At 38.2% G+C, this 25242-nt stretch overlaps 1 protein-coding gene across 2 annotated transcripts in view; it reads right to left on the reverse strand.

Annotated features, from left to right (window-relative positions):
• Positions 1 to 5150, reverse strand: part of GRAMD2B (GRAM domain containing 2B) — a 110433-nt gene extending 105283 nt beyond the window's left edge. Inside the window, exons 1-2 of one of the 2 annotated variants that reach the window (XM_081053995.1) lie at positions 4805 to 5150; positions 2758 to 2914 (exon numbers count right to left, since the gene is read on the reverse strand). In XM_081053995.1, the coding sequence (XP_080910121.1) occupies positions 2758 to 2882 (125 nt within the window). In that variant the 5' untranslated portion in view covers positions 2883 to 2914; positions 4805 to 5150. Of the gene's footprint in view, positions 1 to 2757; positions 3045 to 4804 lie in introns of both variants that reach the window. The other variant, XM_081053996.1, reaches the window with a different exon arrangement.
• Between the last annotated feature and the right edge of the window lie 20092 nt (positions 5151 to 25242).

Raw genomic sequence — 25242 nt, forward strand, 5'->3', positions numbered from 1 at the left:
TTTTACAGCTTTAACATTTACATAAGTTTAAGGTCTTTGATCTACTTTGAGTTAATTCTTGTGTGTGTTTCAGGTAGGGGTCCAACTTCTTTCTTTTGCATGTTGTCTTGGCATTTCACTCTTCTGCCAGTTTTCCTGGCACTATTGTTGAAAAGACTATTCTTTTTCCATTGAATTATCTTGTCCCCTTTGTTGAAAATGCACTGACCATATGTTAGGGTTTATTTCTGGCTATTTAAAAAAAAATTTTGTTGGGGTATATTAGGGAACAGTGTGTTTTTCCAGGACCCATCACCTCCAGTCAAGTCTTTGTTTTTCAATTTAGTTGTGGAGGGTGCAGCTCGGCTCCAAGTCAAGTAATCGTTTTCAGTCTAATTGTGGAGAGTGCAGCTCAATGGCCCACGTGGGAATCCAACCGGTGACCTTGGTATTATGAGCACTGAGCTCTAACCAACTGAGCCACCTGGCTCCCCCGTCTAACTTTTTAAAACAATATTACTGGAAACTTATTCACAATTGGTGAATTTGATCATCACTGTTTCTTTTGAAGATGTGTGTTTTTATCTTTTTAATATATGTCTACATAAATCCAGGGTCAGGATTTTGGTATTTTCTCTTTATTTTTCATGATAACTCTGACATCACATTGTTTAAGTGATTGTTTGTTTTACCTGTTTGTAACAATGTTAATAACAAAGAAGACAACAATGATGATTCTGTACAAAATCTTCAGGCATTCAGAAGAGCACCGATTATCATCTCTTAACGACAGGCAAAGAGAAAAGAGATTCATATACTAATACGTTTCTATGTTAATGTTGATTATACCTCTTCAATTTAACGTTCATCCTACAATTTTTTAAAACAGTGAAGAACAGTGAGGCTGGGCCAAATTCAGAACAGGTGGCTAAGATGGTGCTGTCTGGGATCTTGAGAATTTAGGTCACAGGATCCTGTAAGATGTGAGTTAGGTCATAAACATGACATTTATGGAAGAAAAAAATGCACATGGCTTATAAACAAATGAAAAATATTCTCTACTAGTTATCAAAAAATGCAGAAGATGACCCAATTGGGTAACAATTTGGCAGAGTTTTTTAAAGGTCACTACAGTTGTGGTGATGGTGGTAGGCTCCTTAATGTGCTTGTGTGCAAGGCTGGAAATGATTCCATAAAGGACTTACCCTCTTCGTTGTTGACCCAAAGATGGCTGAGGCTCAGAGAGTTTAACGAATTCATCTCATGTCTTACAGCTTACGAGTGACAAAGCTGAGCCGGAACCACAGGTGAAGATGCTCACCAATGCCCCTGTAGCCACAGTGAGCCATAGTTAGCCCCCACAGGTCAGATGTTATTTTGAGCTTTCTGGAAAACCAGGGTTTGAATTCTCCATGTGCCCTATGCACTTGTGAAAACTTGGTGTAGAATAGGGTCTGATTTGGTGATTGGGCTGCGTCACCATGGGGGCTTTGGAGATATAGGCTGTTTCTCTGAGAAACTGCATTCCAGTGTTTCTTGTTAGGTTTTCAAGGAGGAAGATAAAGAGTGGGAGGGAACTGATTTTGTGTGTGTGTGTGTGTGTGTGTGTGTGTGTGTGTGTGTGTATTTTCTATATGCCTGGCACTTTACATATAGAAACTTATTTAGTTCTCCTAATAACTCTAGGAAAATAGGTATGTTTCTCACCATTTTGGAGATAAGATAACCGAAGTCAAAAGAAATTGTCTCTTTTCCTGGTCCACACATTCAGTTAAACAGCAGTAAAGCTGGCATTCAAAGGCACGTCTGTAGAATCCAAAGCTGTGTCTTTCCGCTATAACACGCAAGCTCCCCGAAAGGAAAACAAAGCACATGGTTCCTCGTCTCCTCAGCCCCCATTTACATTTTATATTATGTTTTCTGTTCCCATCGCACCTCATGCAGTGTTTGCCTTCACAGGGTTCCTGTGTATCCGTGGTGATGCCCTCAGATGTCTTTGTGGAGGCCTTTTCTTTATTGCTCCAGCTCTGGGCTGAGTCTAATAATCTTCCCATAAAATTCTCTTTCCTTTGAAGATAGACTCCTTTGAAGGATATTTAAGTAATAATAGTTGGAATTCTAGAGGATTTTTTTAAAAAAACAATTAAATACCTCTACCTATCCTTAGTGCGGTGTGAATAGTTTTATAGAATTTAAACTGGAAAACAAAGCACAAGCCAACGAACCAAAGCCGAACCCATACTGTCTGTTTACAAGGAAGTCAAAGACATTTAACCTAAAACCAAACCTATCTTTCTAGATTAAAAGGAACTTAAAACCACAAACTTACAGAATTGACACAGCAACTGTGACAGTGCAGGTGTGTCATAATCTCATTTTCCCTTACCTGGGAAATACTGAGTTCTGAACAAATCAAGTCTTAGATTACCACCATGCTTTTCAAGCCATTGCTAGCATTGCTCACTGTCTCCCTCTGCTTGAATTCTTTCTTGAGCTTAGATAACATGAAAAACCTCAAACTCTGCCAGGTCTTTTGTGCAATAAATCTATAAGCAACATGCACTTGTGTCAGGTTCCAGAGTACATTTAAGCATGTGGGATCACTGTTTTTTGCTCAAGCCCTTGATGATAAACAAAGAAAATGCCCCCAGTAGGCAACCAAAGACCTCTTCCATGTAAAGGCTTTTTATCCTTGACATACCAAAAAGATCTTTTAATAGCAAAGACGCAACACTCTACTGTCAACTGTTCTTTCCAGGTCTGAGACCTGTCACTTACGATTTCAGGTCTGAATCCATTTTAACTTCTTTCCGCTGGAGCACACTCTTCCATGGCATAAACTGTGCTTGGAATGTCTGCTGGATGTTCCTCATTGCTGGCATCGGCTTCTGTTTCCTCCACATCTTCTCGAAGGACAGCTGATCTTCCAGAAACTCTGGGGAGTACCAGGAAGGAGCTTTGAGTTGACTCCTGATCTGGCCAATGACAGCCCTTTCAGCCAAATGGCCTGATCTTCTGAAGGTTTCTCTTTCAGAGTCTGCTCAGAGGGACTGGATCAACCACACCTGAAACCCACATGTGTGGGTCAGCAAATGGCCATGGAAACATTCTGTGTGACTCCTAAGACAATATTACCTTCTTGCCTCAAGAGCTTTGTCTTATCTTGTGCTTGTGTGAGCTCACACCCCTTACGCATGATGACCTATTTCTTAGTCCAATCCTGATGTCTCTCCTCACTTTAGAAGACAGTGAGCATATTGCCACCTCAAAGCTTCCACCCTAATTCTCCTTAAATGGTCTTCAGTTTACTCCTATAAGTTCATGACTATGCATTGTTTAAATTAAACATAGCCAACACAACTTTGATATTCATTGTGAAATCATATTATCAATATTTTATCACCCATGTCTCATCTGTGCTTTCTATAATCAGAGTAGGCTTTTTTTAAAAAAAAAAACATGTTTTATACTGTATTCATCATGGTTCTTTCCTCATGTGGGGGTTCAATAAATGTTTACTAAAGGTAAACCTGTCATGCTAGAAGGTGAATTGATCTTTTTTCAATTCTTCCTTCTTTTTAGCTGTTCCACCATGTCATTAATGCAAACACTAAAGTTGCTCATTAATTAGAAGGATAATAAAATGGCATTAAAGTCTTTTTTTTTTACTCTGTATCACACCAAACTCTAATTGGCTGAATGCAAATGATTAAATATTTTAAAGTATTTAATTAATTTTAATCCAAGACCATTGCAAAACAAACTATATGTGAAGAGATAATTTACTTGCATAGGAAACACTAAGATGAAGATTTACAAATGAGAAGGAAGAGTACAATTTGCTTGAGTTCGAGACTAGATAATAGAACAAGAGATTTCCATGCATGAGATTATTAGAAATGCAAATAACTTTTATTCTCTAGTTTCTGTTTCCTACTCTTAATCACGATTTGCTTTTCCATTTTGTGTTAGATTGAAATTATTGATGCTCTCCAGTAAATTAATAGCCTCTCTGTATTTTTTGTCCAATAACTTTGTAGCTCCTGTCCACTCTCACTTGGACTGGCCTTGTGACTTTGGTCTATAAAATGTGGCAGAAGTGATGTGACAGTTCTGAGTGTAATCCTCAAAAAGACTTGCATGTTTCTGCTTCCCTTCTGGCTTCTCTGTGGTCACCATAACGACACACCTGAATTAGAGGTAGGGACCACATGGAGCAAAGCTGAGTCATGCCGTTGACCACAGACCACTCAGCTCCCAGCTGGCCTGCTCCCTGACCACAGACACATGACTGAGTCCAGCCCAAATCAATTAGATCAGTAGAACTACCAGTAGAACTACCAACCTATACATTTCTGAGAAGTCATAAACAATTGTTTTAAACTCGTGTTTCAAGATGGTTTGTTATGCAGCAATAACGAACTGCTTCAGATCCTATATTTGTATTACTAGGGTAAGATGATACTAGCTCCTCCCAAGAGCAATTGCACTTGAACTGTTGTCAACTGCTTGAGCTAAATGAAAGGAACTTTGAGAGTGTCTTCAATTTTAGTAAGTGAATGGGGGGATTTAGGGAGTACAATGGAATTTTTTTTGGAGAATAGCCTAATATGCTTCAGAGACCTGTTATCATCAGAAATAAGGAAAAGTAGCGATAGGGTAGGGTAGGTGATGTCTATTAAACCTCTCAAATTTGTATTTGGTAGACCTAGAAACGTGTTGCCACCAAATCCCCATATCCCCACATCCCCTCTTTTCCAGCCTCCCCTTTATTCCTCCCATTCCCCTTAGAGCCTCCCCACACAAAGCTGATAGCAGTACCCACCATTCACGCTTCTCAGGTCTGTTATGGAAGTCCTTCTTCTTCTCACCCCTCTATTAACTGCACTCCAGGTTTTTGCAGTGAAGAGGTAGGGGAGCACATCTTCAGTCTAAGACAAAGCTGGCTTCTGATCCTGCCTCATGCCTAATGTGTTAGGAGCCCTCGGACATGTTACGGGCTTAGCGTCCGTGTACTCGAGTTTTTTCTCTGCAAAATGGTGACAGGAAAAGGCCCTCAGTAAAGCTCTGTCGTTTCTCTTCACTGTTTATCTTAACAGTTGAAGAAAGAAAGTGGGGAAAAAGACAGAAGCTATCGCTTTTGAGAAAGTTAGCCTGAGGTTCTTGTGATCACTGGGAAAGACATTTTCTGCTGATTTAGAAGCTTTGAGTTATGGGTCAAAGCTTTAGTAAATATTAACCCTCATTTTACAGCCCTTATTATTAACAGCCAGAGATATGAAAGTTCATCGATTTTGCATGATGTGGACAGATCCAAAGTCACACATGTGATTGGAGATGAAGTCATAAATACAATAACAGTGTAATTAACTAATTTGTGCTTAATTTTTAAAAATCTACTTTTCACTCCATATTATGGATACTTAACACAGTCCTTAGTGAGGCAACTCCTTATACATCTCATAAACACTTCAGACAAATAAAGGAACTCGATACCTTCTGTAGGCATCTCATCATCCTGAAAGCTTACTATGGACACTTTGAAAACTCTTGTGTTCTGCCTACAATCAAGAGCCAAGATGATCTTAAAAAAAAATGTTAGACCACATGACTTTCATCCTGAAAATGTTCTGATGATTCCCCATTTCCCTAAAAATAAAATCTCAATTGCAATCTATGGCCGTGACCAAGGTTTTGCTCATGTTGCCAACCTTGTTTGGCTAATGCTTCCCTATGTTGACTTTCTTCCTGATGTACAACATACCCAACTTGGTCCTACCCCCAGATCGTCACACTTGCTCTACCCTCTGCTTAGATAACTGGACCTCCAGCTTTTCTTGTCATCATTCACTTTCAGCTCAAATGCCACCTCCTCAGGAATACCTTCCCTGAGCACCTGTCAAAAACTATTCCACCTTATGCAGAAATGATCACATCATTCTGCTTTATTTTTAAAAAAGAATTGTCACTCTGTCATTATTTTGTTAATTTATTTTTCTTTTCTCTCCCCATATGCTTTTTCTGTATCTCTATGCTAGTATGTATCACTGTATCTGCTATAAGAGTATGTTAGTTGCTCGATTGGTATTTGTAGAATTAATAAAATAAATACATTATTTATCTTGCTCAGCTTTCTAGCCATTTTTGTTCCATGTACATTTAAAAATAAGTAAATATATGTAAGGCTAACATGCAATATCCTCAAGCTGATTTCAAATAAATTTACTCTTCAGAAAAAAATTTGAAATGATATCATCCACACAGGACTTTTTAATGTGCAAAAAAAAATCTAAGAAAGAAGAAAAGATAAAACTATTAAAGAAGCTGTCAAACACTTATGCACTGAAGCATGGTAATTAGGAAAGAATAATCTGATTCTGGTATATTTCTGAAGTCATGGTTTTGGGGAAAGGGCAGAAATCAAAACTACAAATCGTTAAATATGGCATCCCAGAAATTTGTCACTTCATTATTTCTTATCCAATTGCTCATTGCTAATGAGGACATTAGCCCTGGGGGTTTCCTTCTTCAAAACATTTGTACTCAGAAAGGAAGATTCTAAGGGATAGAGGAGTGCAGAAACTCTTCCCTAAGAGTCCCTCAGAACAAGGCTTTCTGTTATAACCGAAATAAGTTCAAGGAGAAACTGCCAGACAGATATTGAGTGAAATATTTATTTTGGTGTGATGTAATCATTTTCTAAAAGTTTGGGTAGATATGGAGGAGAGAAAAAAAGGGAAATGTGTGTACTGTATACTGAAAGGAAATGCATACTGTACCAGAAATGTCCATCTTTGATATTCTGGCACCTCCTAGTGGTTAATGAATCTTGTTTTAGAGACCAGTCATTTTTAAGGGTGGTACTCAGACTTTCCTGGTATGTCTCAGAATCACTCAGTGACCTTGTATAAATACTCTACTCTTATAGATTCTGAGTCTGTAGGTTTGATGTGGAGCTTGGGCATCAGAATTTTTAAAGACAAGTTTCCCAAGTGATTCTGCTTTAGCTGATGGTTTTAAAACTCAGAACTGCCTCTTGTTGTTTGTATGATTTCCTTTCCCCTTTCCTTTCTCCTTTGTAAAAAGTATTTGAACAGGATGTTTTATGCTGTAAAATCAGAGTCAATTGTGACCAATACTACTTTGAAATTTTCTGAGTATTTCATGACATTCAAATCAAAATAGAGACAAGAAGGTGTGTGTGTGTGTGTGTGTGTGTGTGTGTGTGTGTGTGTGTAGGGGAGTGAAAGGTAGGGTAAGAGGACCCCAAACCAGTGTTGCAAATCATTGCTTTATCTGACTAAATATGACAGATGTCATTTTTAATCTGTCTAATTTCAAGGGTCTTCTTCAGTTGTCCATCATCTTCTATTGACTTTAACAATTTAAACTTTTCATTTTGAAGACTTCCAAAAGTCATTTCAGATTTGCAAAATAGTTGCAAACATACCAAGAGTTTTCACATATCTTTCATCCAGTTTCCCCAAGTGATAATACCTATATAACCACAGTATAATAATACAATGATCAAAATCAGAAAACTAACGTTGATACAATACTATTACCTGATGCATAGACTTTATTTGACTTTTCCAGTTGTTCTACCAATGTTCTTTTCCTGGTCTGCAATACAATCCAGAATTTCATATTGTATTTAATTAGCATGTCTTCTTAATCTCCAATCTGTGACATCTCTTACTCTTTTTCCATTTTTCAATAGTCTTGAGTTTACTCTTTTGCAAAGTATTGAACAGTTATTTTTAAGATGTCCTTCAGTTTGGGTTTTCTGATGTTTCCTCTTGATTAAATTCAGGTTAGATATTTTTAGCAAGAAGTGATGTTTTTGCGAGAAGTAGATCAGATCAAGAAACACATGTCTAGGGAGACCACTTCAGGGGTGCCGTAGATGCCTGATCACTGCTCTGTACACCTGAAGCTGAAGCTCAATAATAATGAATGTCAACTGTAACTTAATGTGTATATATAGATACAGTCACAAGAAGTGGAGTACAGCATAAGGAATAGAGACCATGAAAATGTAATGGCTGTATGCAATGTCAGAGGGGTAGTAGATTGGGGGAGGGGAGTTATCACTTTGTGAGGGGTATAAATGATAAATGTTTAACTAAAAAAGAAATACCTCATTAAGTATTGTTATATTGATTACATGTTGAAAAAAAAAAAGAAACACATGTCAATTTGTCCCACTACTGATGACATTACTTTTGATCACTGGAGGTTATGGAAGCTCCTTTGGTTGTTCTTTTAAAACATAATCATATATCAGGTGGCTCTAGAGGAGATATTTCTGGTTATTGTGAAGTAAGTTTTTCCTACAAAGAACACTCTGGCCACAGATAAGTACTAGAGATAACATAGTCTGAAAGGAGAACGTCTAGTATTTCATGGAGATCCAGGGTTTGCATAATCACCTCAGAGGTGCTTGGCATTTCCCAGGAGACTTTTTTATTAGACTTTCTGAGGCTTCGCAGGGAAATGGATCTTCAGCTATGACCTCAGACACAGAACGGCAAGTACCGCTGGCTCATTGATTCACATGTGCTTGGCTGCCCTCTGATTTCAGCTGCAGCTGTACCGGAAGCTGTGCAGGCTTGCATTCATTTTAAGATGACATTGTCTCCCTTCAGGTGCTTCACCTAATGCTCCTGTGATACTACAGATGCTGTAAGGAACTTTCTAGGTCATGGCCTATGCCCAGCTTGGAAGCACAGGGGGAGGTTAACACCTCTGGCGGATGAGGACCCATGGGTAAATACTCCTGTCTCTCCTGCTTCAGGAAGGGCCTCATTATGAGAGGTTATGAATTATAGTTGTTCCGATTAGAAATAAAGTGGGTCTAAACTAGGCAGAAATGTGCTGTGGAAATTTAAAGTTCAAAGGGACTTGATAATAAAACCCTAACTATACTAGTCCATTTTTCCTTACTGAATTGGTATGTCAAGTAATGAAATGGACTCTGGGTGTCTCAGTTATCTTTTGCTGTGTAACAAACCTCCCTCAGATTTCATGGCATAAATCAGTAATTTATTTGTTCATAAAGTTGGACTGGGTTCAGCTAGGCAATTTTCTTGCTGCTCACACCTGGGATATATTCAAGTAGTTATTGTCTTCTGGGGGTTTGTTGGTCAGAGCATTAGTCAGAGTTCTCCAGAGAAACAGAGCTAATAGCAGATATATACATACATACACATATACATTTATACACATATTTATCATAGGAATTGGGTCACACAGTTATGGAGGCCAAGATGTTCTACAATTTACCATCTGTACAAGATCTGCCAATTAAGTTTTCGAACTTGCCACCGTGCGCTTACATTAGCAGCACTGTAGAAACAGCTCGGTAAGGTTTCATAACCTTGGTATATCAGTGTGCCACAGCTGATGTTTGAGTCACAGTGTGTTTGTGTCGATGTGCAGTGGTGTCTTGCTGGGTGGCGTTTATTATTGTTGTTGTGTGTTTTTGTGTGCTGTCGCAAGAATGTCTGAGCTTGAATTAGAGCAACGAACAAACATTACATTTCTTGTTAAGCTTGGCAAGAGTGGAAGTGAAATCAGGGATGTGTTAATCCAAGTTTATGGGGATAATGCCATGAAGAAAATGGCAGTGTACAAATGGATTAAATGTTTTCCTGAGGGGAGAAAATGCATCACTGATAAAGAGAGGTCAGGGCAGCCAGTAACGAGCAGAACTGATGAAAACATTACAAAAGTTCATTGAATTGTGTGTCAAAATCATCGGCTGACTGTGAGAAGCATAGCAGCCCAAGTAAACACTGATAGAGAAACAGTTAGGAAAATCTTGGCATGAGAAAGGTGTGTGCAAAAATGGTCCTGAAGAAGCTTACCAATGAACAAAAACAAAGGAGAATCAAAGTTTGCCAAGACATTTTGGAGAGACAAGTCGATGTTTTGGGCTGTGTTATCACTGGTGATGAAACATGGGTGTACCAATAATGACCCTGAAATAAAGCATCAAAGTGCAGAATGGAAGTCAGCCAATTCTCTATGACCAAAAAAGTTCCATCAGTCCAAATCAAGAGTCAAAAGGATGTTGCTAACCTTTTTTGATATCAGAGGTATTATTCATTATGAATTTGTATCAACTGGACAGTTAACCACGTTTACTATTTGGAAGTGCTGAAAAGACTGTGTGAAAAGGTTAGATGACCTGAAGTTTTCTCCCAACAATTCATGGCTCTTGCATCACGACAATGCATCAGCTCACAGGCACTGTCTGTGAGAGAGTTTTTAGCCGGTAAACAAATAACTGTATTGGAACACCCTCCCCACTCACTTGATCTGGCCCCCAATGACTTCTTTCTTTACTGAAGATAAAGGAAATCGTGAAAGGCAGACATTTTGATGACATTCAGGCCATCAAGGGTAATACGATAACAGTTCTGATGGCCATTCCAGAAAAAGAGTTCCAAAATTGCTTTGAAGGGTGGACTAGGCGCCGGCATTGGTGCATAGCTTCTCAAGGGGAGTACTTTGCAGGTGACTGTAGTGATATTCAGCAAGGAGGTATGTAACACTTTTTCTAGCATGAGTTCGCAAACTTCACTGTCAGATCTCATAAGTTGGAGAACCAGAAAAACTGTAGTAGATTTCAGGTTGAGTATGAAGGCTGAGAACCAGGAGCTCCGAGGTTTGAAGGCAGAAGATGGACCTTCCAGCTCAAAAAGAGAGAGAAAATGTGTCCTTCTTTTGCCTTTTTGTTACAGCTGATTGGATGACACCCACCCACATTGGTGAGCTCAGATCCCTTCACTCAGTCTACTGAATCAAATGCTAATCTCTTTCAGAAACATCCTCACTGACACACCCAGAAATAGTGTTGTGTCACCTATCTGGGTGTCTCTTAGGCCAGTCAGGATGACACATAAAATGAACCCCTAGTCAGGGACTTCAGCAGACACAGCTTGTCTTTGTTCCACATGATGTCCTCCAGAAATCTAGCTCACGCTTTTGCCCATGGACGCAGCAGGTCCAGGAGAGTGACAGCAAAGTTGCAAGACCTCCGGAAGCCTGAGCTCAGTCACACTCATAAACACTTACACCTTGTTCTATTGGTCAGAGCATTCGCTAGGTAACTCACATAGTAAGGAAATAGACTCAGTCTCTTTATAGAAGAAGATAAAATAATTTATGACCACTTTTAATGTACAATAGTATATTTTAGTGAAATGAACTTTGGGTGTCCTCTTGCATCTGGATTTGGTTTTAAAACTAGAATCCAAACTACTCATGTGCTGACAGATCACTCCTACTCTCTTTCTAATACCCTGGGAAATATTCCAACTCCCCTATTCTTGTTCCTGATAAGTATGTTAAGCCAGAACCCTGAAAGCTGTGATAGGTTTAGTGAAACTTCTATAGATAGAAAGATATAGAGGAAAGCTTAGATTCTCAGAGTAAATATTTCCCAAATTCACCGGAAGCAATCAATTAATTTTTTTTTAAAAAAGCTATAGTAAACGTACTTCCAGTGAGGTTTTTCTTTAAGCTAGTGAAAAATTTTTTGTGTGTGTGAATTTGGGGATTTTTTTAAGGAGGGGAAAATGACAGTTTTGTTTTCAGAATATGACATCAATATTTATGGGGTCATTTTTATAATTGCTCTAATCAAAATCTTCTTAACAGAATAAAAATAATTTATGTTTTAAATGCAGGTAGTTTTCTGAAGCACTAGTGAAAATTTCAGTATCTTAAATGTCAGAATTAGCTGGTACCAATAGTTTCATAACTTATAAACTTTCATAAAGAGATAGTTCACTGTAATGGAAATACCAAAAACTTGCAAAGAGAGCTTTTGATAACCTGTGTTTAAAAAGGAAGAAAGACAATACAAATGCATTTTTATGTGGGAAATGGTTTGCTTGAATCTCATAGATTGTGCCGAAAGGGGTGGAAAAGCCCGATTCCTAACAGGGGTGCTGCCTTCAGAACAGCTGCGCCCTGAAGGCAGAACTGCCTAGGCAGAAAAGAGAGACTCAACTAAACAGAGCAGACAGCCGAAATCAAAACGTTTGCAGAAGGCCAACTTTTCTTTTCCTTTGAACCAAGATCTTTGATTCAGTTCTGGGTATTTCTTTCCAAGGCTGTTTTTCTGGCTTATCTCGCAGAACTCTTTTTACTATTCCATTTCTTTCCTCAAACAGCTGCTTCTTAACAATTGACTTCAGGCTATTTCAAAAGGTCATCTTATTCACTGTTCTCTCTTTTGACTAAAGCTTTTATATTCTAACACTGGGATCCATGTGTCTCAAAGTGCTTTTCTCAGAATACTTGTTTGTCTAGATGCTCCTGAAACCAAAAAAAAAAAAAAAAGTCAATTTTATATAGCCGCGACAAAGAACTATTGCCACATGCGGAAACAAAGATGAATCTCACCAACATAAATGGGGGCCAAAGAAGCCCACCACAAAAGTGTACACACTGCATGAGTCCATTACTGAAAGTTTGAAAACAGATAAAGTTAATCTATAGTTCGACCAGGATAGGGATTCCTTAGGGGTGTAGCCTGGAGAGTAGACACAAATGGGGCTTTGAGGGTGCTGCTTATGATCTAGGTTCTGGTGGCATTGGTGTGCTTGCTCTGTGAAAATTTATTGAGCTGTGCACTTATGATTTGTGCACTTTTCTATTTCTTTGTTACAGTTCTTTAAAAAGTAGGAAAATAAAAGAAAAATGGTTCTCTGACTCTCAAGGGAAATCTGAGATTGGGTATCTCTAGTGGTTTGTTAAGGAAAGAATCGTTAACTTGGCAACATTTATTTATTTTTCAGACTTCATTGCAGTGTTGATTTTGATTTTATTGGGTTTCAGTCTCCATATAAACCACACTTAGGAGGTCAAACATCCAATAAATCAGTGACAATCAGAAACAGAAGGAAAACAATACAGAGCAAAACAAAACACAGCACGATTAGTATTGCAGTGCTGGAGGACTGTATTTAATTGAAAAAAGAATCATCATGCTTCACTAAGCCAAGAAACCCTAAGAGGAAACAGAAAAATCCACATTGATATCACTGAAGCCAATGTTATTTGGACAACTTCTCTCTCTCTCTCTCTCTCTCTCTCTCTCTCTCTCTCTCTCTCTCTCTCTCTCTTTCTCTCTTGCTCTTTCTTGTTTCCTGCAAACACCTAAGACTATGTCATTTGATATTTGTGGGTTGATTCTGTTCAGCAGAAGTTTTGTGTTCTCTCTTGGAAGAAGAAGGAAAAATGAATTAGGCTGGTTAAATTAACGAAATGTTTTACATTTGTTGAAATTCACATTTAAATGTTAGCTATATGTTGTTGGCAGACATTATTATTTTCTATAAAAGTACTGACTGCTCTCACAGTTGGTGGCTCTTCCAGGAGGTTAGTAGACTGTAATAGAATGTTGTACATCATGCCTGAATTATTATTCCCTCCTACCAGTAGAAAGAGTTGAAATAATATCGATGATACTATTTTTAAGACTCTATGCCCTGCATATCTGAGTTGTCACCTTGAAGCTAGAAGTTAGAGAGGGAAAAATAAGTTAGCAATTTCATTTGCTGCTGATGAAACAGGGATATAACTGTTATGGGTGGAAGTATAATTAATTCATTCTTGGGACCCAGAATTTAAGCTGAACTGAATGCCTTATCCCATCTCGTTGTAGCTTGGTCCACAGATTAAAGGACTGAATTCACCTCAACAAACATTTATTGACTGGCTATTACTGTACAAAACATTAGGGATAATGCTAGAATTGTGGGAGAGATAAACATGAGCATAAAAAATTATGATAAGCACCATTTATAGAAATATAGAAATGGCTTCACACACACAGCAAAGAAAGCAACTAACTCTCCTGGTGGCGTGGAAGGATCTTAAAGGAGGAGTGGAATTTGCCAGGAACACAGGGTAGGGAAGCATGACAAGTAGTAGGGACAGAGGCCTCATTTCCTACAGAGTGAGCAGGAAATGGTGAGAAGTCTGTTACATTGTGGGCTGGGGGAAATGGCAGGGCTGGGAATGGAGTAGGACTCCTAGGATAGAGCCAGGTTTTGTGAAGGAGTTTGGATTTTACTCAAAGAGTGGTAGAAGAACTAAAAGGGGAATAGCATTATCCTTCCTGTGTTTTAGGAAGGTAAAGTCAGCCATGATGGATAGTAGGTTGTACAGGGGAAAGCAGACTAGGAGGCCAGTTAAGAATTGTTGGTCTCCCTAGACAGAGACCGCTTCGTGGACGGTGTAGATGCCTGACCACTGCGCTGTGCACTTGAAGCTAAAGCTGAGTAATACTCAAGTCAACTATAATTAAACATATAGAGAGAGGGTGCCCCAAAAATGTATACACATTTTAAGAAAGGAAAAAACTGTATTCAAATTGTGATACTCAATATACACCGATAACAAAAGAGATGAATACAAGTCACGTTTGATGTCTGCAATGACAAGACGTGCTCAAAGTGGTTACCATCAGCACAATTTTAATACAATTTTTTCCTTTCTTAAAATGTGTATACACTTTTTTTGGCACCCTCTGTAGATATATAGTCCCGGGATGTGGAGTACAGCATAGGGAATAGTCAATGGAACTGTAACAGCTGTATACCATGTCAGAGGGGTAGTAGATTGGGGGAGGGGGTGTATCACTTTGTGAGGGGTGTACATGTCTAACTATTACATTGTTTTGTACATCTGAAACTAATAAAAAAAATAAAAATAAAAAAATAATTAAGAAAATTTATTTTTAAAAACCAAAAAAGAATTGTTGGAGTAATCAATACTGTGAACTCAGGAAGCAACTTCTTGGAAGGCAGAATTCATCCTGGATTTAGGTTAAGTTATTGCATGCTAATGATGGAATGCTATAAGAGCATGAAAACAGTGACATGAATCTATTTTAATGATATAGAAAGATGTCCAAAAGATGTTGATTAAAAAGTTTATACAAACATAAGCAATAAGGTTCTGAGTCTATCTATCTATATCTATTATCTATCTATCTATCTATCTATCTATCTATCTATCTATCTATCTATCTATCTATCTATACGTCTACATAGAAAAAAACACAGAGAATATAAAGTATACTATAATGTTAACAATAATATTTACTTGCTAGTAGGCTTTTGGGTGATTAGGCAAAAAGCAACTCAGATTCCCAGTTAAGAATATAGTGGGAGTTTAGGAAAATGTTCTTTTTCATATTCAGACCGTATTGACATCTAATTAATAGCCTGGCTGGATAGTCTGGCATATCAAGATGAGAGGGGGATATGCAGACCAAGATGAGTACAGAGAAAGGTCAAAAGATAAACAGAAATAGAAAATAAAAATATGAGAACAGAATGTAGAAATGTGATGGTTGAACTGAAAAGAGAAGGAAGGTGAATCATTTTATTTAAAGTGATTTTATTTAACACATTTTATTAAAATTTATTTTTGGATGCTTTTCAAATTGCTTATTGTCAGACTCTAAGGATGTCACTTTATGAAGGTGGTGGTGATTTGAATGGCCTCTTAAGAACCTTCCAGCTTCTGATTCCTTGGTTCATCTAATTCCACTGTTCAGATACATGAAGGGAACTAACAGTCTTGTATTATCTCTTGTATTATTTTAAGTATTCTTTCCTGAGTTTCTCACCAAACAAAGTTGGCCACAGATGCGAGATTGAACTGATGCTTTTGGATAATACAATTTATAAGCATTTGTGTGGTACCCAAGTGATTTTACTAATTCAGAATAAAACCTTATGGAAGGGTTGGGGTTTGAAGAGGTGGTCGTGGAAAGGAGGAGGAGTTTAGAATTAGAAGAGAAGAAAAGGAAAAGAATCAGTAAGATTAATTTATAGGAGGATAAATACATTTATGATGAAAGAGATCAATAATCATGTTACCATTTGTTATTTCACCATTACAAAACAAAGTGATGTACAAAGGAAGAAGGACCAATATTAAGTCAATCAACAAAGTCCATCTTGGGTTTGTATTATGTGTTTATGAGGCATCACCTCTTGAAAGTGCTCATTGCCTTGGGTCCTGGGATACTCCAAGTTCACCTCTTTTTCTTCTTTAAACACCAGGTGTTGGCTGCTTGCTTTACATATTGATTTCCACCACTCATTCTTTCTCTAGTACTTCTCTCTGGTTATTTAACTTCTCTGTGGTTCTGTTTCTTTATTTTTAAAGGAAATGTATTTTAAAAATTGTATAAAAATATATTTAAAATTTATGGACCCCATTAAGCGGATAAGCTTAGAGCTTTTTCTGGTTGAAGTTGGATGGAAAAGTCCCATCTGGCTCTTCTTAGTCTTTCAGTGCTCTCTAAACGGGCTCCACGGAGCCAGGTATGAAAACCACTGGACCTGAATCTGTGCTTCCTAGAGCCTGGAGAGGTTATTGTGGCCGGGGGCATCTTGAGGAGGACAATAAAGACCCTTGTTAAGATGATAGTTTTCTTTTCCACATTATGCTTTTAGCTGTTTTTTTTTTTTTTTTTTTTTTTTTTTAAAGAAAAATTTGTGCTACTTGGTCATCTAGTATTTGGGTGCCCAGCGTCAAGTCTTGTGTTGGATAAAACGAAATGTAGCTATCTTAACAGACACCACAGGATGATTTTTTACAAATAAATAATGTTTTCACTTATTTATGATAAGTGAAATGTAGCTATCAGAATCAGGAAAACTGTTTTCTTTAGCTGCCACTGTCTTGAGGAGTGGTCTTTTGAAAATCACTCAACAATCTCCATACCTCATTTCATCCTCACTTTTCTATAAAGAAGCTGTGAAGATTTCTGGCTGGGGTGTATACTACTGTGAGATTCTGAGAGAACAGAAGGAGCTGGTATCTATCTTTCTACTTCATTGAGTAGAGGTTTGAGCTCTCTTGGACCTTGATGTCTCTCTGAGTATCTTCTTGTCTGGTACAATACCCTTAGCCACTTGCCTTGTCAGGGCTCGAGTAAAGAGAATTATTATTACATTTTTGTGTGAAAGGCATGTTCTGTTGACATTTCGTTCTACCCCTCTGAGTGTAGTGTATGAAAGGTATGTAGAATTATTCTCCTTTCAGGAAAACAAAATCTTCATTGTTCTGTTGCTGTCTCAGAGACGCAAGCCATTTCCATTGGATGGCCCTTCCTTGACCTCCCCAAGTCTGCTGGTTAGCACCGACTGCAGAGAGCTTGGCGGAACACTTTAAGGGATTGATTCAAGGCGGCAGAAACCTCTTATGCCTACAACCTTAACTGACCTTTCTTGGGATTCACTCAAAAGCTGTATCTGGGACCTTTATTTTGTGGCCTTTGAAGTAATATATCTTCATTAGGACTTAGAGGTAAATATATTTTTTTAAAGCTCGAAGAAGGAAGCAATTTGTCTTGAACACAGTGGATTTGATCTTTAGAGAAAGGTGAACAGCTAACTTTTTTCAGCAAAAGTAAGGATGATGAATGAAATGCCTTGGGCTAAGAAGGCATCTTCATAGCAGAGATGGTTATCTTTGGGAGGATTTTAAATCAACACACATATAGTTACCTGGCTGAGGAGCATTTGCTTGTCTCTGATTGGTGACGTTTTCATAGATTTCAGAAGAAAAATCCCAGCATTATATCTTGCAAACCTGAGTCAGTAACCAGAATATCAAAGGACTATGGCTTGCAAATTGTAATTCCTTAGGGTCTTTATCAAAAGAGTAAGCCCTCCTCAGGTGCCAGTAAATTCTATTGAAAATACATGAAGATTGCCCTCCAGATGTGTACAATTAAATGAGTGCCTGCCCCATTATTTGACTTTTCCTTTATGTGGGTCTTTTAATATTTAGACCTCTTGTATATATGGGCATTGCCAGGTAGTGAGAATGGGTATTGGGGTAAGGTTTCGTAAGGTGAAGCTTTAAGAAATAGAGGTTTGGGTGGTGTACGAATATGGAATTTGACTCATATTATTATTTTGATTAATTACAAAGGTTTACATTTGTCCTTATTTTTGTGTCTGTAGAATTTTGCTGGTCTAGCAACTACTCTTAGGATGCTAGTCCCTGTACAAACAAACAAACACACAAACAAACACAAAAAAATCCCCCCAATCCAAATAACTCTGTAAGTGTGTAGTGCTCTCATAGAGTAGTGTGAGAAAACATGATTCACTTTAGAATGGTCTGCTTTATGACCTGATTTAATGGAAATTTTAAAAATGGCCTATATATGTGCCACATACTTTTCTGTGTGCTTCATATTATGTCACTTAATCCTTTAAACAGCTCTCTGTGACAGGAACTATTATTACCCCATTCTACAAAAGAGGAAACTAAGGCGTGAATAATACAAGTAATTTGCTCACGATTACCCTGTTAGTAAGTGGGAGAGCTGGTATTCAGCTCCAGCACTGAGAATCAAGAGCGCATGCCCTACTGCTGCCATTGTCACAAAGGGGATGTAGGCCTTCCTGTACTGAATACCTGCTACAGTGGGGACCCACAGGAGAAAGAGGCACAAAATACCATTGGTACAAAGTTGATGAACTTCCATCAACTTTGACTTACTTTGTTAGGGTTTCCAGGTGGTGTTTTCAACCCATAGAGGTGTGGATCCTCTCAGCCCTTGGAGCAGCTGGGTGCAGCCTCGGGGCTACCTTCATGGATGATGACAAAAAAACAAAACAAAACATGGAGTACATCTCTCAAGGAGTTGGCTTTATGTACACTCATAACAACTTACATACAAACAATGAAAAGGAAGACATTCCAAATTAATGAAAATTGAGTTCATACCATCTTAGCAAAATGGGAACTCAAAGTGTAAGTCAGATGACTGCACCCGTAACTTTGACACTGAGTTATTGGTCTCAGATAATATTGTCATAACGTACAGCTAGCTTTAAGTCATACAAATGAGGAATTCTTGATTTTTTTTTTCTTTAAAGAGAACGTCATTGGTAGGTTTGTGGATTCTATGCAGAGATTTGTGCTTTGCAGATGAAGTTGGAGCACTTTAGCCCATTGTGGAAAGACAGACAAGATTTAGAAACATAGCTTGTAGGAGAGAAATCACTTGAGGCCCACAGATGTAAGGAACCTATTCTATGAGTAGGTGGGTGAGTAAAAAGTGCTCAAACTTATGAAGGAACAAGTTCAGATGTTCTTACATGAAACAAAGTCCCTGTTATAAAAGCACCATTGACAGAAAGCTGCAGCCTATTACTAATCTTGTTTGTCTAGGAGAGGGCCGAGTTTTCTCCTCCACACATGTGGTAGTTTTCTTTGGACTAGGGCAGGGATGTGCATGAGAAAATAAAAATGTTCTTTTCTCCAGAACATTTTTGGGAGTTACTTTTTAAAAATCTATAGAAACTTGGATTTATTTCATTATCAGCTTTTTATAAAGAGAGCTTATGTATCAAGAATCACTTTAGTAGAATGAGAAAATGAGGGATTTTGTGGGTGTCAATGTCACCGCACCTACAAGTATTTATTTGCAGCACCTCTGGTCCCTGACATGACCTGTAGCTCATGGGATTTCTCCCACTTTGAAACCTTGCTGTGCGGGGTTAGGTCTTGCTTTGGTTTCCTTCTCCTTGTTGATGCTCATGCTTGACAGGTACCTACCATCTCTGGCTTTCAAACTTTTTTTTCTCTTTTGGTCATTGACTTTAATTTAGAGTGAGGATCTTCAGATTGTACTTATTAATTTTTATTACACAAGCAATATATTTTTATTGTAGAAAAATACAGAGGAGGGAAAAAATAAGAATCAAAGGGAAAAGGGACAAAATGTAAAACCAAGCATAATTCCGTAAGCTAGAAGCATCACTATGAGCCATTTTGTGTGTATTATTCCTGGAATTGTTATCAAAATAGAAATTATCAAAACAGAATCATAAAGCACAGATTATTTTAGAACCTGCTGTTTCCATGTAATATATGAAACGTATTTCAATTTATCACGTACTTTTATCACTTAGGTAACACTTACCTAACCAACATAAAAGGCTGAATATGCTTTTGTTTTATGAATAGACCACAGTGGGTTTAATATTTTCTGCATTGTCAGACAGTTTATTTCTAATGTCTAATGACTATCCTTTTGGCTACATCATCTGCACAGTCCCAATGATTTCCTTAGGATAAATTCCAGAAGTTGGGTTGCCAGGTCAAGGCATTGAAGAATTTGAAGTCCCTTGCGAGATTGCCAAATTGTGCAGCAGAATGTGTGCCGCTAGTTTCTCACCTGTCAGCAAAATCTGGGAGCCTGGCCCCCTGCCTTGGCTTTCTTAGTTTCCTAAGCGTGATTTTCTGCTATGACTTTCAGACCATGTCAGGTATATTCACTGTAACGTCTCTGCAGTGAGCATTTTCATTGCATAACTAATTGGCGGAAAGACCGTTTTCCTGTAACAAAAGATGAAATAACTCTTGACGGGTTTTGTTGTTGTTGTTGCTATTGTTTTGTTTCATTTCTCCATTGGTGCGTCAGCCACCTTCAGCAGACTTAATGTATTTAAGCCAGTTGTCATTTTGGTTTCATTTTTCCATTAATGAAGTTCTCGCATTATAAAAATGGGAATTTCTATATTGTATATAAATCTTAGCCCTCGTAAGGGTCTATGCAGTGATGAGTAGATGTGATGGTAGTGGTCTTAAAATACTTGGCATTTCTTCCAGTGATGATGATTTGCCCAGAGAGTTGGTTTCTTGTCTTGAAACACACTACACTGGGTCAAGAAAGAGAGTCCCAGGGCCCTCTGGCAGGGTGCAGAGTTGCACCCGCATTTTCCATAGAACCAAGGCAAGGGCTGAGGAACAATCTGAAAAATAACATCAGTTATTTGCACAGTATTGTCACGAATCCACACACATTTTAATGTATTCAGATATTTTGTGTTTTGCAATAAAGTTTAAAAATTTTTTGTGATTTCCTTTTCAATATCTCTCTTTTATTTTTCATGATTTTATCTTTTTTACAGCAAAATTGACTTATGGTCAATAGTTAGATGGTGAAAATGTTTGTGGCAAGGATGCCACAGCCAAAGTACCTAGAACACTCTCAGACACACCGGATTCCCTACAGGCCTCATGTGGAGAAAACACGAGGGAATATAAAATAAGGCAACAAACAAACCTGCTAGGGAATGAAGATGAAATTGAGGAGAGAGGTTGTCGGTTACATTGTGCTTGACTTAGTGTGTTCTTGTACTGACCTGTATGCTGGCAGAGCTCTCACAGGCAGCAAAGGCCAAAAGCGCCAAAGGTTCTTCACTGTGGGGCCAAACATGGCTCTCTGATCCCCAAGTCCTCTGAAAATGTGTATGGGAGCTTTTTTGTTGTTGTTGTTTGGAGAGAGGGGCCATAACTGCCTTCGGGTTTTCTAAGGGTCATATAGGGCTGGTAGGTGTCCCCAAGGAGCTGAATGATTCAATATAGTACGAGCTTCTGTCTCATTAAACGGAAAGAGGGTAAAAGAAGGAAAGAGAGATTATGTTTCTTCTTTACATTTAAAATATTGCTAAGCTTGTATCAGGGTGCTCTGAGCATTGACATTATTATTTTTGAACTCATGATTGCTGGAATCAGGGATAAAAATAGCTATTCTAAAATCTCTAGTTATTTGCTTCTGCGCCTCTTCAAAGAATGGAGGTGGGGTGGATTTGTTTTGTATTTTGAAAGGGAGCCCTCAGGGTCAAATAGCTAATGTTAAAACCTGCTCTTTGGCCTTGGCACTGCTCCTTCCAACAATAGATTCCCAAGTCCAAATGGGAGGACTTCAGGCTGATGTAATTATGTGAGGGGTGGGGGAGTGAAAGGTGTGCAAAATTGTTTTGTTGTTCAAAGTACTGAGGACATTTGTGACACAGTTGAAAATTAGAACCTTTTCTGGATATTTGATAATATTAATGAATTATTGTTATTTTTTAGATTGAGAATGGTATTATATATATATACATACATATATATGTATACAAATACATATATATATCAACACACATAAACACATTTTCCACAAATACACATATACACACATAATTTTTCTAGTGTGCTAAAATATACGTTTTGTTTTGAATTGTGAGGAGATGGCAGTTTCCCGTGGCAGACTGAAAACAAAGCTGAGGAAGAGTGGGTGAAAGCAGGGGTTGGGAGAAGAGACTCTGCTTCCCACTTGGCTGGGGTTCGGTTTTTTTAAGCACTACAGTTGAGATCCGAATTTGAATTTCACTTCCAGAGTACACAGAGATGCAATTCCTGGATTTTAAAAGAGATTCTTTGCTTACTGTCTAGGTTGTTTAGGAGCTGCTGTCCAGTACTTCTGGGAGTCCAGAATGTGAATTTTAACTGTCTGGGATTTCTCTTACAAAGTGCAGCATTCATCACTCCCAGGAGCCTGTAACACAAATAGGTTAATGAAAAGCAAGGACACTACTTTTTAGAAATGTCGTTAAAAAATTCCCCTTATGCAATTTTACACCATTTAACCCCAAAGGTATTGGTAACTCTGAACATTCCAAAAATATAAGTCCTATTTCAGGTTGAATAGCTTAAGCCACAAAAATTATAGGTTTATAATAATAATAATAGATTAAAAATAAATTCTAAAGACATCAATCAGCTAAGAAGAAGTCTAGAAAGAACGTAGATTGATTTGACATTATGTCGAGACAATTTTTGTACACGTACCTCAAGTTCAAATTTTGAGCATCTTTAATGATATAATGCTGCCACCTGGTGTTTATGCTCTTTTACTGCAGTACGATCTGTGGAGTTGACAAGCACTGCTTCAGTGACAGATTAGCATTTCCTAAGCAGTAATTATTTGCAATTTTATCTGAGGATAAATTGAATGTATTTTCCGTAAAACACAAATTTTAATGAATCACAGAAGCCTTGAATTCCCTTTGTAGTTGAATTCTTTTCATAGTGTCACAGATGATACATGAGCGAAGGGTCATCTGTCAGTGATCATTTGCACATTATGATAACTTTCCTCTCTGTTCCAGTTATTAGAAACAAAGCCACCTTTACAATCCTGGCTTGATCTAGCTATCAGCATTTTAATGTAAACCATGTTTGGATCCCAGAAGGGGAATTTGGAAATATAAATTTAGACTGAGAACAATATGGGAGTATGGATGAAGCTGGAAAATTTTGGGGCTGGGTGGTGGTGGTGGTGGTAGTGATGGTGATGGTGGTGTCACTTAAAGGGACAGAGTACCAGTGCTCCCGTTTTTAGCTCTAATCTATTTGAAGCAATCTGTGTCAGACCCTGCAAAGATAAATTTTGCTGAGCTCAGAGAGATTTTCTTAAAATTTGCTGTAGACTCCAACAATAAAAGTGATTTCTGAAGTCTCTTTGAAAATCGGAATCTCCAGATGATGGGCTAACATTCCCAGTTATGTGATTAGCTGGGACATGCATTGTCCGATTTGCTCCAGGTCCCTGCATATATGTTTGTAATCCCTTTTCTATAGCTTCTAGAGTTTAGTGAAGAAAAAGACAAATTAAGTCTTTTAGAATTGGAAGAGGGACATAAAGGCATCTAGTCTAGCCCCTTCATTTTCAAGAAATGAAAGAGAAAGCTGGCCTTGCTAAGGTCACACGCCTAGGGAGAACCAGAGCTACAGCTCAGGACTTCCCGGAGCTTTGTGCATTTCCCTGGGAATGGGTTAGATTTTGGGTGACCTGATGCAAGTTATTTAGTCACAAAGTGCCTTATTTGCCATATTAATACAATGGGCACAGAGTTGCTTTAAACTTTCTCAGTAAACATATGTAATTTAGCTTTTAACATCCACATTCATGGAACCTATGAGTGCTGTAGGACATAAAAGCAATACAGATTTTAAATAAATAGAACAAGGAATTTCTTGGAGATTATGTATCTATTCTGTACTGTCAAATATGGTATCTACTACTCACACTTGGATATTTAGATTTATATTTAAATTCAATGAAATTAAATACAATTCTGTTTCTCAGTGTCACTAGTCACATTTCAAGTGCTCAGTGGCACATGTGGTCAGCAGCTACGATATTGGACAGCCCAAATATAGAACATTTCTGTAATTGTAAAAAGTGCTGTTGGGCAGCATTGATGTGGTTGAAAAATGCCTTTTTTCCCTGAGATCTTTCCTGTGGCCTTATCTTGGTTTTTCTTTATGATAAACAGAAATAAAAATGGGCAAGGGTGGGGAATTAAAGCCAGGTGAATGTTCAATGTAAAAGTTAGGCACTGAAATAAGAAATGTCTGTGTTAAAAGAAGGAATAAAATGCACCAAATGCAGATAGTGGAGCAGGTTGTGTTTATCTGTGAAATGAACAATTGGATAGACCTGTGCTTTTAGGAGCTGAGTCTGATATGTCGTTTCTCTGCACTTTATGCCGTTGCTGCACATACGAGGACATTCTTGTACAGCTGTGGTGGACGGCCAGTGGCAATGCCTGGCCAGCATCCTTTGGAACTCCCTTCCTTTGGAACCAGCACTGGGGAACTGCCCCTCTGCCCACTCCACACAGTCTCCATGGGAATCTCAATCTGGGAAATTGCATTCTAAGAAGAATGACATCAGATGGAAAATAGTTGGTTTTGACTCATCCTTTTGGTGATTCTGAGGAGAATCACCAGCCTTTATTTTTTCCAGCATTATCTTGGTTTTCATCCTTCCTGAGATCTGGTTACTTATCTTGTCCTATTTAATGTACTACCCCATTTCCTCCCAGCAAGTTAATTTTTTTGCTGAAGTTAACCAGAACCTATTTTTGTTGCATTTAACCAAATAATCCAAACCAATACTTGTATGATGTTACTTGGATGTCCTGCGGGATGGAGATGAGTATATAAGGTAGGAGAGAAAGGAGGGATATTTCCAGGAGCAAAACAAAAGAAAAAGAGGCTGAAGGAAACCATAATAACACAGTGCTTTTGATTAGGTTGTACAAAATTTATACTTGATATTCATGTTTGGTCCCATGAATAGGGAGGCAAATGACTGCCACACACTTTGCACTTGGTGGCCAATATAGCCTCCCTACCAATGGGACCATTCTTTCCATTTTTTATTGATCCCATTTAGTTCTGGACCTTGTCTTCTCATACCCAGAGAGGTCCTGCAATGGTCTGATTGTCTTCCCTTCAACGTGACCCTTCTGTAAATTTTCCTGGACACATTGCCAACTTATCTCCCAGTGTTTGAATTTTAAACCACATCCTTTCCCATGGTCTCTGGGAAGCTCTGTATTTATAAGGCTGCTTTGGGACATTAAG

This window comes from Rhinolophus hipposideros (assembly GCF_964194185.1).
Source record: "Rhinolophus hipposideros genome assembly, chromosome: 7".
Lineage (NCBI taxonomy): Eukaryota > Metazoa > Chordata > Mammalia > Chiroptera > Rhinolophidae > Rhinolophus > Rhinolophus hipposideros.